Here is a 17,331-nt window from a genome sequence, read left to right as displayed (position 1 = left end):
ATTATAACTTGTCTTGCTGTGTGTGTGTGTGTGTGTGTGTGTGTGTTTCAGAATCAGTTTGATCTCTTTCCAACATATTCACACCCAAAAATCCTCTCACGTTTGCTTCCCAAGCCCTCAGATGAGCTGCTGTTTCCAGAGAGTGTGGCTTAGGGGTGTGGGTCTCTCCTGCTGAGATGATGCGTGATCACGATACGATTTACGAGAGACGCATTTAAAGCAGCCAGCAATTCAGTATGACAGGAAGTCTTATTGACAGGTGTTTCAGTGTAATGCAATGTGTTTTGAAAATAACTTGGATGAGACGAAGGCCACTCCTCCTTCCCAGGAGCTAAGAGACCCAGAGGTTGCGCCTACTTAATTGGGACTGACGCACTCACTCCTTCTTCAATAAGGTGGAGGTGAGATTCTTTTACTGAAACTTACACACACCAGGCCATGCCTTAAGAGTTAAGAGTTCTTACTGGAATTTAGAAGATCAGAGGCCACGCCTCCTTTACTGAGAAATGCAAAGGCCACACCTCCTTTACTGGGACTGACGGATACAGACGCCACTCTTTTACTGGGACTGACAGATACAGAGGCCACACTTCCATTACTGGGACTGAAAAACAGAGGCCACGCCTCTTTTACATGATTGAAAAACAGAGACCACGCCTCCTTTACTGGGAGCGAGAGACATAGAGGCCATGTCTCCTTCACTGGGACTGACAGATACAGAGACCACACCTCCATTGCTGAGACTTAAAACAGAGGCCACACCTCCTTTACTGGGACTGAAAAACAGAGGCCATGCCTCCTTCACTGGGTTTGAGAGACATAGAGGCCACGCCTCCTTCACTGAAGGGAAGAAAAATCCTGCAAACAAGAGACACAGCGCCAAATGAAGGTTATTTGCGAACAGTTAAAAAAAATAATAGGATAATGATACACATTTATTGGCATAATTAATAGCAGTAATATTATGATGATTATTATTATTATTATTATTATTATTATTATTATTATTGTACTAGTAACAGTGTGCGTGCTATCGGAATTGGAAACGGTTGGATCTGTTCAGTCACGTTTGCCAGCTTGGTTCAGCCGTACCGTAAATATTGAGACGTGTGCACCAATCGGAAACAGCGAATCTTTACACCCCTAGTGGAACCACCTCCTGCGTGCACGCTGCGTGTTCACGCCCATTCCCAACATTTATCACCAAGCCGAGATCCATTACCAAATCCCAGCCAATACACGAGGCTCTCAGTGTTTTACCCCAGTGTGTGTTCGGTGGTAGTTTGGGCTGTCGGGAGGTTTTGGGCTGTCTGCATGTATCTGCAGTTTTTCTCACACATTATTACCACCTCTTTGCTGTTTTGGAGGGAGAACGTGAGCGCTGGCTGGAGCGCCGAGAGGCCGTGCTGTCTCTTCCCTCTGCGTTAGGAGAAGCCCTGGAAATTCTCTGAGGTGTGACGTGGGCAGGGGGGTAGCGTGTGTGTGTGTGTGTGTGTGTGTGTGTGTGTGTGTGTGTGTGTGTGTGTGTGTGTGTGTGTGTGTGAGTGAGAGGAGATTTAGATTTAGTGCCGTGGTGGCTGTGACTCATCCACTGCAGTTAGGATACGGTGGTGCAGTCACTGCTGAGAGCACCATGCTGTCTTCAGAGCCCAGTTACTAAGCAAATGTCTTTCTCTTCTTGAAAACAACACACACACACACACACACACACACACACACACACACACACATGCATACAGCATGTATGGAGGTCAGACATGGATGATAAAGACACAGCACTGTTTTTTGTTTGTTGTTGTTGTTAACCACAGAATTAACGTGTTCATAACGATCAAATCCCAACTATCGCTGCCACAACACAACCGTTTCGACCGTGACCCCTCGCAACACCGCGCGTCCGTCGAATAAATTAGCATCGCGTTCCGCTAACTCGCTGTCAGACATCGCGACTGGAGGTCACGCGACAAACAAAATGAAGACGAAGAGCCGGTTAATGGTTCGGAGTGATTTATACGGACCTCTTAGTAGCTTGTTAAGAACATTAATTATCTTTGCACTGCCACCAGACTGGTTCATGTTGTGGCACGACTTAATTGTTTTTTGTTATTTTTTTTTGTAGTAAATTTATTCATTGCAGTGTATGTGAAAATAAAAACCGTGTGAGGTTCGTTGTCCCGTCAACACCTTTGTCCATTCAATCAGTCGAACTACACTACCCATGAAGTGGGAGGTCATAACTCAGAATTACGCATATTACGCATAACGTACAGTACGTTTACCTCCTCAAAGCAGCAAACAGTACAATCAGATTTATATATTTAATAACCTAATATGTATGATTGATTGATGTACTCTATACAGAATAGCAGAGTTGTAGTTCCTGAGTAGGATTTCTGAGTATACAGGGTATTTTTCCTAGTCGGAGGTTGGAATTTCTGAGCTTTATTCGAACGTCGGAGGTCATGTGATCGATCCACAGACTCTCAGTCAAGGTCCAGACTTCTACTCATGCACATACGCCTTATTTCCAAGTGGCGCCACCTTTCATGTACTCTGGACCAGGGTCTTCTAACTTCTTTCCAGTTCGTTGACCCCTTTAAGTGAATTCCATGGCTCGTCCCAGATTCAAATATTAGGTTTACCGTTTGCATTTGTACAATCGTATTTATTAAAGCTTTTTATTCTCGACCTTTACACCAAGAGAACACGTTCGGCTCAAGTCGACATTGTTCCTGACAGACCAACTTGGTCACACGGGCTAATTTCTACACAGACCTTCGGACAGCTGGAGCTCAGTGAGATCACACCAAGGTCCCCTCGTCGAGAAACACTCCTCTGGACGTCACGAAGTGTCGGTCCAGCGTTCGAGCCTGTGACGTGACTGAGATTTGGTGTTCCCTTTTTTTTTTTTTTTTTTTCCTTCTCTGTTTTTGACTCTGTCTTCGTTAAGAAAATTATGAGGACGCACTGTACGTTTTAGGTTATTATCATGAACATCTTCAGTTACTGTGACTGGTCTGTTTTACACTTTTTCACACTCGCCCTCGCCTGGAATCTCATCTGTAACTCGTAACGGTTTCAGTTAGTAATCGGAAACCTCCCCCAGCTCCCCGAGTGTGTGTGTGTGTGTGGGGCTGTGGGTCTCCAGCCAGCAGCAAAGAAGTACACTCAAAGTCATAACCTTCACGCCACTGTGCCATCTTGTTTTGTCGCCTGCATCACATCACCCTCCTCCTCCTCCTCCTCCTCCTCCTCTTTGACGCCACCGCCGCTCCTTAAGTCAGTCGACGGCCAGGCGAGACAGAGAGATGAAATTCAGCAGAAAAAAGAGAGCAAAAGGCAGGAGTTAAGGAGGGAGAGATACGAGGCCTGGATCGACCGTTGTGTTCGGAGTCTATCTGCAAACCCAGGGCTGTGTTTAGGACAGATTATCGCGGCAAAGTGATAAATGGGAGCGCTCGCCTCTGGAGGGTGCACATACTTGTGTGTGTGTGCGCATGTGTGTGGGTTCTTCATGTGCACTTTGTAAGCCTCGTGCATGTTTGCAATCCTTTCTGCAGAAAAAGAGCAACACCCTGGTCCTGTCCTTTTTCTTTTTTTTTTTTTTTATCATAATTATAGCAGAAGAATGGAGCGCCCTGCAGGCTTCACACCATTAGCGGAGAGGCTGGTGCCTCTTTATGCGCAGCAGATTTATGGGCGCGCGCCCGCCGCTCCCGACCAGCGTTAACGCCGTCATCGCTTCTCTGCCGCCCGCCTGTTGCCATGGCGACGGCGTACTCGGATGCCAGGGCCCCAATGCACCTTGAGCAGCGCCTGCGGTTTTTTTTCTTTTCTTTTTTTCCCTCCTTCTTCTTTTTTCTTCTTCTTCTTTTTTTTCCTTTTCTTCCTTCTCCCTTTTCCTTTCCTTCCCCCATTCCTTTTCTGCATCTTCTCTTTTGTTGTCAGTGTTTCCAGAGCAACTATCTGTCATCTCCTTTCCATAAATACTTGCTGCACACATTCTTGAGAGAACGGCAAGCTCAGCTTTCGCATTGTCTGCTCCGAACGCTCACAGCTGTAATCAAACCGTGCGGATACATAGACGTCAAGCGTTTCTTTCTTTCTTTCTTTCTTTCTTTTTTTTTTCTTTCTTTCTTTTTAAAGCTTTGTGCATTAATTTACACGTTTTTCAATAATTTTTTTTTAATTTGATTTAACTCCTTTGAGCGACGGAATAGTGACGGAATGAAGTCGAAGCTTGCACCCAGTGAGCAAGTGTTTTCATTCAAGGTCATTTTAATGCTCTTTTTTTTAAAAAAAAAAAAAAAAGAAAGAAAGAAAGAAAAAAGCTAAACAATTTTAAAGATATTGAACCGAAAGTATTCAGTGTGTCACGTTGCGCGTGTCACTGAAATCGAGTAAACCAAGCTGGATATGAAAGCACTCGGTCTTATCAGAGTGAAATAATGAAGTAATTATATACATCAGCACTTGAGTGTAAAAGATTAGTCGGTTTACCCAAAGACTCATCTAAAACTTGAGCTTCCTCTGCCTTCTGAGTCTCTTTAATCAGCTGAAAGGAAGCCTGATGAATATGAGGATTCATTAGCAATCTTAAATTAAACTTCGCCAGCAGTTGCTCTCCTATGAACCACTGGTGGCTCGTTTTCTTCCCTCACAAGTCGTCACGCTCCTCCACCATGCGACGCCGAGCCTGAAGCCCCGGTACGTCTCGAACCAGTTTTGTCTGGGAACTGACCGCCGAAAGTGTCCACACACACAGACCTGGAGTAGGGTCGCGATCCTGCACCAGGAGGGTTTATTTTTTTTCCCTGTTTTTATTATTTTTTTTCTCACGGGAGCGTGAGCGAGCGAGCGCGAGAGAGACTCCTACAGATCAGCCGCATAATTAGCCTCACTTGCTCCCAGCGTGAGTGCGTTTACTGCATATTGAGAGTTTGCCCTTTTCTTTTGCCACCATATCAAGGTAATTACATTTCCTTTTGTAGCACCGTGAAAGGAGGCATCACTGGCCTGCAGTTTTACTGCCTGCCCATGGACGCTTGGAGTACATAAATCCCTTCAAGTAGCTCTTTTTCTCCCTCCTCCTGCTGACACGGTGAGCTTAATGAAAGCACAGTGAGGCAGTCTTGAGTGCAAAGTAAACAGCTAATGGTTAACGGAAACGTGGCTTCCGGGAGCCGTGTCGCCGCTGACCGAGCGCTGTCGTTCCCACAAGGGCCGTGCGAATCTGATTGGTGAGAAGGCTTTGATGAACTTTCTTTCCATTTATATTTACATTTATTTCGTTTATACATCTGAGCAGTTAAGGGCCTTACTCAGGGGTCCAAGATATAACAAACAAACAAACGTATTATTAACTTCAAGAGAGAGAATAACGTAAGTGAGAACAGGAACTTGTTTCAAGGACGAACGTTGACTGTAACTATAAACGGATAAAAAAAAATGCACGGTCGCTAATAAATACAAAAAAAAAAAAAAACGTCGTAATCGCTGTGGTGTAAGAAGAATAGAACACTTTGCCGTTGTAGAAATGAATCCACGTCGGGTTGGTACCCGTGTCTCCGCTTCATCCGAGCACCCCGTCGTCGGTTATTTTCCTACAGCTGCACGACACGGCATGTTTTATTCAGTACACATTCAACAGATCTGTGGAATAAAACATCACATTAGATGAAGTAGATTTTTATACAGCAGTGTAATTGCAGTTTGCCGTTATTTTGTCCATATTGTTCACCGTTGCCGGCATTTTTGAGTTCACCGTGCCTCCTTAATGTATGTGGTTGGAGAGCAAATAAAGTCTTTTCTCTTTTTTTTTTTTTTGTTCTTTCGCCCATTTTTGTCGTTTCATCGGTGAGATCAGGAGGGGAACAAAAGGAAATGCAAAAATGATTGAAGCTTTCCTCGGTCTGCTCTGCTGTTTCATTTTACCCAAACACGATTCTGTATTGTGTTAGTTCACCGTCTGGCTCTGCGCTCCTCCGCCGGCTTGTTTTTGATTCAGAGGGAGAGAGTTGGGCGAGGGCAGGCTGGGCTAGCAGAGGGTAATGCAGTAATCACATTGGTTCCCCCCGGAGTGGGCGAGAGGGTTAGCAGAGTGCTGCCCTCTGCCTGTGGCGACTCCCCCAGCTGCTGCACTCCAGAAAGCCTGGCTGTCTCACACAGCACGCTGCTTACTGAAAGAGTCATACACACACACACACACACACACACTCAGAGTGTATATAAGGACACAACACGCTTTGCATCATGGCTGTCAGTGTTCCTTTAAAATGCGTTTGAAATTCAATCACTTAAAGCATTTAGTGTATGATTGCATTTGAATATTAAACTTCCACAGAGCATTAACTGTAGCTACACCACGCATTCAGAAAGTGAAAGCGCAAAAAATATGGTTGAGGAGATGGTGGGGGACATTGTGAAGGTGATGGTGGGTCAGATGGTTGAGGAGATGTTGGGAGAGTTGGTAGAGCAGATGGTAGGGGAGATGGTGGGGTACATGGTGGAGGATATGGTGGGGGAGATGGTAGGGGTGCTGGAGGAGATGGTTGAGAAGATGGAGGAGGAGATGTTGGAGGACATGGTAGAGGAGAGGTTGGGGGAGATGGTGGAGATGGAGGAGATGGTGGGGGAGATAATGGAGGAGATGGTTGAGATGTTGGGGGAATAGTATGGGAGATGGTTGAGATGGTGGGGGACATGGCGGGGGACATTGTGGAGGAGATGTTGGAGGACATGGTAGAGGAGACGTTGTTGGAGATGGTGGAGGAGAGGTTGGGGGAGATAGTTGAGGAGATGGTGGGGGAGATGGTAGAGGAGAGGTTGGGGGAGGTAGTTGAGGAGATGGTGGGGGAGATGGTAGAGGAGAGGTTGGGGGAGATGGTGGAGGAGAGGTTGGGGGAGGTAGTTGAGGAGATGGTGGTGGATGAGGACATGTTCACTTGGGAGCTTTGTACCACGTGTATGTAGTTGCCATGACAGCTATACCGCATATGTGCAGCTTGCAGAAATCGTTTTTTTATTCTGTTCATTTTTTTTTTCAGTGCTCGTGATTATCAGAGATCTCATGTGGTAAAAGGAGACTGGGTTCCTTGAAGCGAAAATATAAGTGTCTTTTAAGTAGGACTGCGGAGAGGCCGGCGCGTCGCTGTCTGAGGGAGATAGCGGAGGGCTGCTGGGATAATAAAGACAATCCGATACGTCCGTCTGAACCTCCACAAGTTTTTTACACTGAGCGCTCAGTTGTTTTATAAAAACTCTGGAATCTGCTGAACACTGAAACTGCAGGATAAGCACGTGTGATAAGGAAAACGGTCAAATGTAGTTTCTTTACCATGTGTTGTATTTTTTTCCCCTGCCTCTGGAGCAGGTAGATGTGTTGAAAATCAACATGTCGCTCCTGAGTTTTTTATCCATTTGACATATTTATACCTCGATCTACTGCTATACATTTATTTTCCACCTGATGGCTTTTTGATTCGCACATACGACTCACGTCTAACAGGAAGATCATAATTCAAGGAGCTTCATGTCTGAGCAAGACTCACCAGGATCTCATGCTGTATAGACTTAACATGCACGTGTCACGACGATATTTATGAGAAATAAGGCGGGGGGGGGGTTATATTGCGCTACTTAATTTTTTTTTCACAGTATATACAATGTTTATGAAGTTACTGGTATCTTTGGAACACGTTGCTGTTTGGATCATAAAGTACATTTTTGGTCACATGTTTCCTCTTTGTTTCCTCTTGCACGAGTTAAAGAAATATATATATATATATATATATATATATATATATATATATATATATATATATATATACACACACATATATATATATATTTTCCAATAGCAAACCTAAACGTCGTAGTACGTCATGTACATGCAGTCCAACAGCGTATAAACATGTTTACGGCGTTTCAAACAAACGTGTGAGGTTTATTTGGAGAAATCAACTGCTTCTCTTCCGTCCAGATGCGTCTTTATTTTTTGATTAGGATTTGTTGGTTTGCTTTTTTTTCTTCTCTTCCTTCCCCCGTCGTCTCTCGAACCCGCCATCGTCCGTGCTCCCGGATCACAGGTTCGCGTCGCAACCTTAAAAGTTTCAAGAGCGATGCAGTACAGCTGTCAACAATCCATTTCCAAGACAAGCAGGGTTGTGTATGTGTATGTGTATGTATGTATGTATGTATGTGTGTGTGTGAGTGCGTGTGTGTATACGCTGCACATCTTAAAGAGAAAGCCCTGAGGTGGGAGACTGCTCTGTCTCCAGATAGCTGTGAGCCTCGTAAGCTGCTGCTTATCGACGATTATTCGTCTCCCGGTGCTACATCAAGATGTTTACTTGGGCCAAAGCCACGAGATGAGCAAACTCTCTCCAGGCCAAGAGAGAAGCAAATAATACAGGATGTGTGCCAGCTTCAGCTTCAAGCCAGACTAAGCAATGGGAGCTAAATAAATCCAGTACTAGTTGGTCCTGTGTGTGTGTGTGTGCATGCATTTGTTTTCGTGTGTATGAGTGTGTATATGCTGTATATGTGAAGTGTTCACCCAGCATATTGTTCTGTATCTCTCTGTAGGCCACGGATGATCGAAGACATATTTCAGTATACGGAAATTCACCATTCATTTTCAGTGAGAAGTAGCGAATAAATTTACGTGGGATTGTGAAATAGCAAGCAACAGAATCACAACAGTTTGTAGAATACAGTTATAGAGGAGTAATGAGTTCTATTCGCACGGGGGAAGCCACTTTGAGAGCCACGGGTTAAAAGCAATATGTAAATGTACAATTGCGTTTACGTTGAAAGCGCTACACGAATGAAACTGGGCTGAAATTACAAATAGGAGACATCGAGAAAAAATGAAACCCTACAGGATTATAAAGATAAAAATAAAGGACGCGTTCCTTGGCCTGTAAGTACGATGTGTGCGGTTTGTTGCCTAGCTTAGCTACGTTCAAAATGAATAAAAGCAAACAATAATAACTAACAAAAACAAATGTGTTAATTAGAGATCACGCAAAATCTTTCATCTAAAGAATCCATGGCCTTCTTTCCCGTATCGGTCCTTTATTCAGGAACATACAGAAAAAAATATTCTGGAGGACATAGTGGAGGAGATGGGTCGTATGGTTGAGGAGATGTTGGGAGAGATGGCGGAGCAGATGGTAGGGGAGATGGTTGAGGAGATGATGGAGGATATGGGTGAGGAGGTGGTGGGGGAGATGGTAGGGAAGATGTTGGAGGGGATGTTGGGGAGATTGTTGAGGAGATGGTGGGGAGATGGTGGAGGGGATGTTGAGGAGATGGTGGGGAGATGGTTGAGAAGATGGTGGGGGAGATGGTGGAGGGGATGTTGAGGAGATGGTGGAGAGATGTTTGAGAAGATGATGGAGGAGATGGTGTGGGAGATGGTTGAGGAAATGGTAGAAGAGGTGGTGGGGGAGATTGTAGGGGAAATGGTGTGAGAGATGGTTGAGATTTTGGGGGACATTCTGGGGGAGATGGTGGAGGTTAACCACTTTATTAGTAACCACTTTATCCTGGTCAGGTTCACAGTGGATCTTGAGTCCATCCTGTTTTTTTTTTTTTCTTCTTCTTTCTGTTCGAGTCTTTGATTTGTGGTTGCTCTCTTATCTGCTCTCAGGCTTTGACGTAGTCTTATTCGCCCATGGTTCTCGGGAATAGATGTTGATTTTGACAGGGAAAAAAAACGAGTCGGATGAACCTGTCAGTAGTTTTGGGGGTGGGATGAATGAAATGTGTGTACGTGAGTGGGAAAAGAAGAGCAGAAGCAGATACAGTAGCTGTGGCAGGAACAACGCCCTGTCTGTCAGTGTCACTTCGGAAGTGCTTTATATAACGCACATGTCCTCAGCGCAAGTCCTCACAGCCTTCCTTAACCAGAACGAGACGCTTTCAGACAGAAGTGTGAAGAGCTGCCAGGGTTGCAAACGTGCCGCTCTGCCTCTACAGCTGACTTTAACTATTCTGGCTCTTAAAAGAGCCTGTTACCTCCAAGGTAATTAAAGTGCTAATGAATGACCTGCCATTCTTTGCTGCACTCAGAGTAAAGGGCCAGGGGTGGGGTGGGGTCTGGTGGGGGCGGAGGCTCGCTACCAGGGTTCTCCTGACATAATCAAACGTTGTTTTTTTTTCCCCCCAAGTACATAATGAAATTGAGGCTTTAGGTCTACATACTGTATGTCTACCAATGAAGCCAAACAGATGTCAGAATAAGTGCACAATTATGCTTCATGTTCCGTCTCATCCTTCTGTCCCCTCATGCCCCTATTAACTGGGAAAGCATGCCTCAGCCTTCGTAGGCCGCTTCTCTCACATTATTCTGCTGTATCCCAAACAAAAGTATGATTATGGTACTTCTGTTTGACACAGCCTATTATTTCTATTTGAATGAGTAGTCCTTGTGAGGCTATGATGGATGGCAGTGGAGAGGAGATAAGAGCTGTCTGAACCACTTAAAATCACAGTCTTCAAGAAGGCTCGGAGAACCGAAGCTCTAACCCCTGTCATTCATTAGAGGAAAATAAGCAGGGTATGGGCCCTTAAAGTCTCGACTGTCCAGTGGCACTACATCTACACTCAAACAAACAGTTTTATTCACTAAGACAAGTCAAAGCTGTTGTTCTGGAGGGGTTTTTTGGGCGATATCCTGCAGTCGGGATTACTGAAAGAATATTACCCAATTAGCTAACCTTTGCTCACGCGTGCATAATTGCTATAACAAACAAATCGATAACCGATTTGAGCAAATGAGATTGTACGAAAATTGGATTTGGTCGGTTATTTTTCCGCAGCGTGGATACTAAAAAGCTCTAAAATCCCGAGCTCCAGCAGATTTTCATACGGCTAGAAAAGACCTGCTTTTCCAAGGATGAAGCAGCATCACTGAGAACTGGCGGCCATCTTTCATCTCCGTCCCTTCCGCAGAGTCGAGTGACCCTCAATTCCAGGCTCCATATGGAGGAACTTTGATCTCCACAGGCCTTATGCTGATTGTTTAATTCTGCCAGTAGAGTGTGGAACCAGAGCTCAGTGCCCAGTGTTCCCTGAAGGTCACCATGAAGCGCTGAATGTTCTCCAGAGAAGAGACAGTGGAGCAGGTGGTGCGACTGTCCTTTTTCTCTTCTCGCGGTCTGGTTGACAGGGCTGAGGTTTGTTTCTGGAAGAGATGCTTTGTTGTTGTTGTTGTTGTTGTTGTTGTTGTTGTTGTTTCTTTCCAGCACTAGGTTTGTGAGTGAGAAAAGCAGTGCGTTCCTGTACCAGTGCCCACGCTCTGAGCTACAGAATCCTCTCTTGTGATTGGCTGCCAGCGAGTGGAGACTCAGGGGAACTGCAGGAAGGGCTCTCTCTCTCGCTCTCTCATCAGCCTTTCCGCTTTTACCTTTTTATTATTAAACATCCTCCATGTGGAAGGTCTGCTTCAAAGCCACTGGCCATTAACTTTTCTGCACTTGGGATTTAAAGCAGAGTGTCTGACACAGACTGTGTAAGTTTCGTCTGGGTTTCCCCCTGAGGCTTAAGGAAGGAGTGGAAAATTAGGCCTAGTGCATGTTTTAAAGTTTTTACCACAACGACCTATGCACTTGTGAAGGCCCAATGATTGTTTTACATGCCTGTATAACTTCTTACTTGTAATTTGCAGTAGGCTAGTATGATATTGAATTTTCACTGTGCACAATTTACCCTCCATATTAACGATTTAGTCATCTAGAGCATGTAGAGTTCCACAACAGTTTAAAGTAATGCTCGTTTCAGTAATTATCATGCAGCTTAGACTTAAAGAGGCTTAAAAATGATTATTATTACTTTTTATCCCATTTTTTTCTCCAAGTTGGTCACCTGCCAATATCCTACCCGGATGGCTGTGCCATCATTGGGATTTGAACTTTTTTTTTTTTTTTTAAACTTTTTTTTCTTTGGCTTGCGTGACTTGGGAACCCCATTATACACAAAATGTACAATCGTCCCACATGCTATAAATACTACACACGATCAGCCATAATGTTCAAACCGCTGACAGGCGAAGTGAATATCCTCGACTATCTCGTTACAATGGCACCTGTCGAGCGGTGGGATATATTAGGCAGCAAATGAGCAGTCAGTTCTCAAAGTTGGAAAAATACGTTGGAAGCAGGAACAATGGCCAAGCGTAAGGATCTGAGCGACTTTGACAAGTTGTGATGACTAGACGACTGGGTCAGAGCATCTCCAACACGGCAGGTCTTGTGGGGTGTTTCCGAGATTCAGTACCTACCAAAAGTGACCCAAGGAAGGACAACCGGCATTCATGTGGAGATTACTTTGACAAGAACAAGCTACCTAAACATTGTTGCAGACAAAGTCCACCCCTAAGTGGCCTCTTTCAGCAGGATAATGCGCTCCACCTCGCACCTTACAGGACTTAAAGGATCTGCTGCTAACGTCTTGGTGCCAGATACCACAGCACACCTTCAGAGGTCTCGTGGAGTCCATGCCTTGATTGGTCACAGCTGTTTTGGTGTCACAAGAGCGGACCTACACAATATCATGTAGGTTTTAATATTATGGCTGATGGGTGTAAATACCTAAACTACATTTAATAGGCCTAATAGGGTATTTATAGTAGTTTATAGTTAAAACAAACTTTTGGCCCTATAGGATACACAACTCTGAAAAGACCTAGAAATGCAGTCAATACCACAACGGTTACGAATGACAATTTTTTTATTCTTTAAAGAACAACACATTGCATTACATCTATTTATAGTCGCAATCACTGTTGTGGAACATCCAAAAAGAAGTTAGTTCCTGTCCTCACAGCTATTTTTCGTCTCGAAGACGAGCACGCACAGCCTGTTGCCAAGAAACGGCGAAGCGTAATCTCTTTTGTCCTGATTATCGGTGCGAGAAACGATACAATATTTTCCGTAGATCTTGTGCGCAACCCCAGGAGACGAACTGTCTTAAAGCATGCCGCTATCACATCTCTGTGTTTCGGCTACCCCGGCAAAGGCTCCATAGAATCGCCTGGTTACTGCGAGGACGATAACATCGCATTAGTGTCTGCCGATTGGAACCGGCTGATATTCAAAGCTCTGCTATCAGTATGAGATCGAAAACGTGGAAAGGAAACAGTGCGCTTATTTATTTAAAATCCGAAATCCGAACATTACTTGTTTCTGAAGGGTTCCGTCGAAGCGGCGGCGTAATTTCGGCTCTTGTATCTAGTCAGAGCAGACCGGCTTTTAGGAGTACAAGACGGAATCTACACATGCTGCGGTCTTCCTGCAGACTGCACTGGGACTTGTTGGAAGAAAAATGACTTTGACCGGATTACATTTCTTTGGCTGTACACGAGTAAGGGCAGCTTTACACATATGAATTAAACATAAGCTGGGGAAAGGAAAAGTTTTCCTTGAACACGGCAACGCATTTTTTCTTCCAGTGAGAAGCTGGAAATTGAGTGGTGCAACAGCCGTTTTCTATACATCTTTAAAAGCGCACAGTCAGATTCAGATTATTCTCGGCTCTCCGAGCTGTCAAACAGATGCCCTCCCTCCACCCCCCCACCCCCCCCCCCCCCCAATCTGTCTGCAAACAGACTGAGAAAAGAGAGAGAGAAACAGAGAGAGATGGAAATAGTACTAAAGTGTCATTCGTCAAAATGATCAAAAAGGATAACTGCGAGGATAGTCCTATGAATAAAGCTATCAGACGCACGCAGGTATAATTATCGTGTCCGGGCAGGACGGGAAGACAGGAGTCCTCACATTTCGCACCAATTATCACACTGCAGTGTGGAAAAGTGAGCAGACACTACAGACTGAATAAAGGATCACGCTGAGCGTGCAGTCAGCCCGGTATATAAGGACAAAGCACGAGCGTGTCATATCTTCGCGCAGTATCAATGGCAAACAAACACGGCGTAAACAGCTACCGCGCCTTCCCCGCGCACCTCCTCGCACCACTCCTTCTGCAAGGTGATTCGGACTCCTCTGTAGTTCCCTTCAAAGGAACTGTAACGGAAAATTGTTTGCAGTGGGCTCTCCCGCACGCGCTCAGCGGTCGTCCTCAGCCGTTGTCTTGGAAACAGAACTTCAGCCGTTTGTAGATATGACATTCTATCAATCTTCTCATTTGGGGAAGGACTGCATGTAGCACATCAGCGGAGGAAGAGAGAAAGGAACGGCGGAGGAAGGTGCTCGAGCCTTAGGCACCTTTGTGGGTGCGTTTCACTCGGGGGGGTCATCGCACAACAAGAACCATCTCATGGCAATTAAAGAGTGCACCAAGCCGGTTAGAGCGCGCCCGCCTCTGCCTCGCGGAGTCGGAGAAATAAACACGTTAAATGGTGTGATTAATCCATCTCGCAGAGCCATGGAAACAGTAAGCTGGCGGGCTGTGATAATGAAGACATGGGTCTCTGTGGAAGGTGTGTGTGTGTGTGTGTGTGTGTGTGTGTGTGTGTGTGTGTGTGTGTGTGTGTGTGATGGTCTTGGTGTGTTAACAAATCAAGGAAGGGCATTCAAGGTTCTGGTCCACATACACACCAGGAAGAGTGTTCCTATAACACCTCAAGAAGACATTTAATGCTTTTCTAGCATTCATAAGATTCTGTTTTCTTTACCAACTTGCACATTTTACAGCTTGCCTTCTTCACACTTTCCGTTTCTCCACCTGAAAAATCACCAGACGGAGCTCCTTTTGTGGTGGTATGGGGGGGGGGGGGGGGGGGGCTCACACGGCGTGCACACTGTAACCATAACAACATTCTTACCAGTCCTAGCTAGTGCCAGCTAACCAGCTTGATCTCTAGATTAGACTGATCATGATCAGCAATGCAGATGAAACCAAGATTGGCGTAACTCTGGTGATGAGGAGGAGGTTGTTATTTATTTTCACTGTCGCTTTGGAGACAAGAGACTGTAAGCTGCTTGTGTGACTATACTCTGTGCAGCTGCAGTTAAAGTGCGATGTCACATCACGTACCAGAAAACGCACCCAATGGTATTTTTAGTTACAGCAGCATTGGAATATCAATGAGATTTAAAAAAAAAAAAAAAAAACTCTCAGGGGGGCACGGTGACTTAGAGGTTAGCACGTTTGTCTTGCACCTCCGGGGTTAAGGGTTCAAATCCCGCCCCCGGCCCGTGCGTGTTCTCCCGCGGGGTTTCCTCCACGTACTCTGCTTTCCAGACACGCTTTGTATTGGCGTTTTCAACTTGTCCGTACTGTGTGAATGGGTGTGTGCACGATGGATTGGCACAGGGTGTCCCCCGTCTTGTGCCCCGAGTTCCTTGGGATATACTCCATGCGACCCTATGTAGGATAAGCGGTATGGAAGATGGATGGATGGATGTCCTAAACACGATAACACTAAGACTCATCTTTCATTAGCACTTTGTTTGTTTTTCTCGAGTCAGGTCAGGAGGTCAAAAAAAATGTGCATTTCTGCACATAAAGTTTCATTTATTTTCTGACCAAAACAAATACCCCACCAGCAGCACTTTTTGCCCACCTCGCGGCCGTTTCCCGTGTTATTGGCATTCGTGGTTGAGAAAACCTGACGCAAAGTGTGAAAGCATTTTTCCCCCCATTGCCTTTTATTCTAGACAACCATACAGCATGTACGTACTTTTATATCGTTCAGTTTACACACACGCTCGGAACCTTGGACACAGACTGACCCCCAGACTGCCGTCCACTATATGAACTTCTAATGAATCACACGATCATCAGCTGAATCTGTCGAACTGCTTCCGAATCTGTAGGCCTGCCCAATCTCTCCCTCTCAGGCCGCTCGGAAATCAAAAACCGTGAAGCAAAAGTTTTAAAAGTTTTAATGGTGAGAAATTTTATACATTATGTGTTCAAGCTTGTTAGAAACGCAAGCAGCAAGATTAAACGCTCGGCTAAAAACATCCGATGACCGGACTCAGTCGCTCCCCGTTGTTATGGGAACAGTGGTGTGGCTCGGGTTCATGCATTATAGTCGTCGTACAGTTATTGTTCTATCCTTCATAAGCGACGCGCTTGTACACAAGCTTGACACGAGATCCGCCTCGCCTTTTTTCGGACAACGTATCCCTTCACCTCTCCGTATTTCATCACGTCAGCCAGCGAGATGGAAAATTAAGGGTGAAGCTTGTGCACCAGACCCTCTGCGGGTCCCACCCAAGCCTCCTATTAAAACCCAGCCAGGTTGAGTGAAGAGATCTGAGGCAGATTATACACCGAGAGCGCCTTGAGCAAGGGCACGGGTTATCGCCGAGCAGAGACAGGCTCCTATTCCATTTCTGTGGAGACGGTAAGACCAGCACTCCACTTACCGAGGAGAGAGACAGAGAGAGAGAGAGGGGGTAAGTAAGTAAGCCACACACTTCCTGCTGGGAGACGGTAAACAACAACAACAACAACAACAACAACAACAAAAAACCAGGAGTTTGTTTCACTTCAATCAGCACCGCTCCAGTTCAGGTAAAGCAGAAACAAACATCTCTCATATTTATCTGCTGTTGACATTTCAGCTGCCTGCCTCCTGCCTGCCTCCGAGAGACGTAAAAGCGTCACTCTTCTCCTTCTTCTACGGTGTTTTAACTGCAGGACTGACTCTCTCTCTGTCTCTCTCTCTGTCTCTGTCTCAGAGCTGAGGTTGAACTTCCTTTTCCTCAGACTTGTCTTTGAACGTAACTCTGGAGTTCCTCTCTGCGGTAGGCCCAGACTGTGTTAAAAGCACTGCTCTAACTGACAGGCTGATGGAGCCGCCTGAGAGTATCAGGATCCTCTTCCCCTTGCCGACTTCCTGCCCCAGACGGGCAGCCCAGGTTCTTCGATATGGTTGTTGGGGGGCAATTAGACTCTGATTTCAAGGAGCTCGAATCCGCAGCGAGGCCATTAGTCACTCTGCCACGATGAGAAGATGGCCACACGGTTGTTCAGATCCTTCCCGGTTTCATCCTTCTCTGTGACACGACACCATGTCGGTCAGCTCCTGCGCGTGTATGTGTGTGTGTGTGTGTGTAGGTGTGTATGTGTTTTTCATGACTCTGCTCTCCCCCGTTGTGTTATTTTGCACAGGAGCAGATGGGCTCTCAGCGTAAAGTGCTCCTTTTTTTTTTTTTGCCCAGTCACCGGGAGCACACAGCGCCGCACGTTATAAAGGATATACTGCTCCGCTTCTGCAAATAGAGCACAATCTGTTACCGCGTCGCTTTCCGAGGGCTTTGCAAGGGATTTGTCGTAAAAAAAAACAAAAAAAAAAAACGATCGACATTCCCGTGCTCGTCTTCATACACAGTACAGACAAATGCACCCGGTACG

At 45.5% G+C, this 17,331-nt stretch overlaps 1 protein-coding gene across 5 annotated transcripts in view; it reads left to right on the top strand.

Moving 5' to 3' along the window:
- The window catches only part of efcab11 (EF-hand calcium binding domain 11), a 49,528-nt gene that overhangs the window by 9,924 nt on the left and 22,273 nt on the right, over window positions 1-17,331 (top strand). For 2 of the 5 annotated variants that reach the window (XM_053682963.1, XM_053682961.1), the window contains one exon: window positions 52-775. The exons of 2 other annotated variants lie outside the window; for them this stretch is intronic. In XM_053682963.1, the coding sequence (XP_053538938.1) occupies window positions 52-175 (124 nt within the window). In that variant the 3' untranslated portion in view covers window positions 176-775. Of the gene's footprint in view, window positions 1-51; window positions 776-17,331 lie in introns of those variants that run through there. One more of the 5 variants, XR_008397062.1, reaches the window with a different exon arrangement.

This window comes from Ictalurus punctatus, chromosome 9 (genome assembly GCF_001660625.3).
Source record: "Ictalurus punctatus breed USDA103 chromosome 9, Coco_2.0, whole genome shotgun sequence".
NCBI classification, from domain to species: domain Eukaryota; kingdom Metazoa; phylum Chordata; class Actinopteri; order Siluriformes; family Ictaluridae; genus Ictalurus; species Ictalurus punctatus.
Note: the sequence above shows the minus strand (reverse complement) of the source record. Positions and strands in the feature narration are given on the sequence as shown.